General features: G+C 37.3%; 1 protein-coding gene across 1 annotated transcript in view; it reads right to left on the reverse strand.

Annotated features, from left to right (window-relative positions):
- Positions 1-392: 392 nt before the first annotated feature.
- The window catches only part of Eci2 (enoyl-CoA delta isomerase 2), a 39,521-nt gene continuing 37,964 nt past the window's right edge, over positions 393-1,949 (reverse strand). Inside the window, exons 9-10 of the mRNA XM_048799710.1 lie at positions 1,499-1,654; positions 393-707 (exon numbers count right to left, since the gene is read on the reverse strand). Of these exons, the coding sequence (XP_048655667.1) occupies positions 552-707; positions 1,499-1,654 (312 nt within the window). The 3' untranslated portion in view covers positions 393-551. The remainder of the gene's footprint in view (positions 708-1,498; positions 1,655-1,949) is intronic.

The following is a 1,949-nucleotide window of genomic DNA, read 5'->3' on the forward strand; positions in this document are numbered from 1 at the left end:
GCACTGCTCTCCAATGACACAACCCGTTTCCCCTCCATGCCTCTTTATTAAATTGGGGGAAAAAAAGAAACTAAGATTCTTATTTGTTTTCTAGTAACTCGCTCCTTGCATTTGCTCCCTTGCTAGATGGCTGAAAAAGGACATGCAACCCACCGAGGATCTCAAGTCAGTAATTCAAAGGATGTCAATGTTTGGCCCGATTCAGTCAGTCACCGTGTGTGGACGTCAAAGTGCTGTAGTGGTGTTCAAGAATGTAACTTCAGCGTGTAAAGCCGTGAACGCTTTCCAAAGCAGGATCCCAGGCACAATGTTCCACTGTTTCTGGCAGCATCGATTCATGTCGAAAGATGTAAGACTTTCTAGTTCCAATAACCTACGTGAATTCTTAAAGCTTGTTTCATAAGTTTTTATTCATTAGGGCTGTAAGTAAAATATTCTCATCATAATTGACATACAGCACTGGAAAAAGGCCCAGTGAAGTTTATTTAGTTAAAATCAGCACTAACCGCATACCCTTCCTTTGATGGTCTTAACTCTTCTCTAAGTGGTTGTCACAGTTTTGATTTTCTGGATACAAAGTTCATGAGAGCATTCATGCATTCCTCTGACAGCCACCTTCCCTGGAGGACAGTGCATTCTTCAGCATTAACGGCATGTAGCTTTTCTTTCTCATTACTTCTGATCAACTCCTTTGAAATCCTCAAGGACTGATAAAAAAAACCAACAGGAAGATTAAGAGTTCTTCTAACAGCAGTGGGATATTCAGTAATTCTGGTTCTTATTTCTCCCATGTTCACTTAACTAATCCTGTAAGACACATGTGTAATAATAAGACAGTGCTTCTCAACCTTTTATGTGCATATGAATCACCTTAGTACTTCTGGGGCAGGTCTATGATTATATGTTTTCAAAAAGTTCCAGATGAATGCTAAAACTTCTGATTCCAGGATCACATTTTGAATAGCAAGAATAAAAGAGCAGTCAGTCATTAACTACCCCATATAAAAAAAAGTAACAATCTCCTTATTGTGAAACCTCTCTGTTTTTTCATCTGAATTCCAAAGTAAAAGAACTCAGAAACTACTGCTTATAATCTAAAGTTATCTCCACAAAGAATTGCCCCTTGGCCCTGTACCATAGGAACGAAATATCTATTTCATAAGTTTTATAAAAATCAGTATTTCCAACATCATTAGTTATTTTTTTAAAGATTTTTTTTTTTGTAGTTGTAGATGGACATCATGCCTTTATTTTATTTGTTTATTTTTATGTGGTGCCAAGGATGGAAACCAGTGCCTCATACATGCTAGGCAAGACCTCTGCCACTGAGCTACAGCTCCAGCACTAACAGTAATTATTTTTAACCTCAAATTTCGATGTGCTTAAAATCAACTAAAGATAATGTCTTTTCTTTATGACTTATTCCCTTAAGGTTTACACATTTTTCCCCTGGGGAAATTATTTTCAAGGTTTCTACAAGTAAAAGGTGAAGACTTACATTTGTGGGGAGTTTTGCATATGCTTTTAGCCTGGTCCAAACTTCTTTCTGGAAAGTGCTTTCAGGAAAAACTTCTGTAACGAGGCCTCGAGCACATGCCTCTCCTGCTGTTAACTTCCTCCCCAAAATAAGCATCTCAGCTGCCTGAAATAAAAAGCAAAGTTAAGACACTACCTTAATAAAAACAAAATTTAAGTTAACTGCAGAACTGACTGCTTTCAGAAGGCAAAGATTTTTTTTTTTAATTTTTTATTGTTGGCTGTTCAAAACATTACATAGTTCTTGATATATCATATTTCACACTTTGATTCAAGTGGGTTATGAGCTCCCATTTTTACCCCATATACAGATTGCAGAATCACATCAGTTACACATCCATTGATTTACCTATTGCCATACTAGTGTCTGTTGTGTTCTGCTGCCTTTCCTATCCTCTACTATCCCCCCTCCC

This window comes from Marmota marmota, unplaced genomic scaffold, assembly GCF_001458135.2.
Source record: "Marmota marmota marmota unplaced genomic scaffold, marMar, whole genome shotgun sequence".
NCBI classification, from domain to species: Eukaryota; Metazoa; Chordata; class Mammalia; order Rodentia; family Sciuridae; genus Marmota; species Marmota marmota.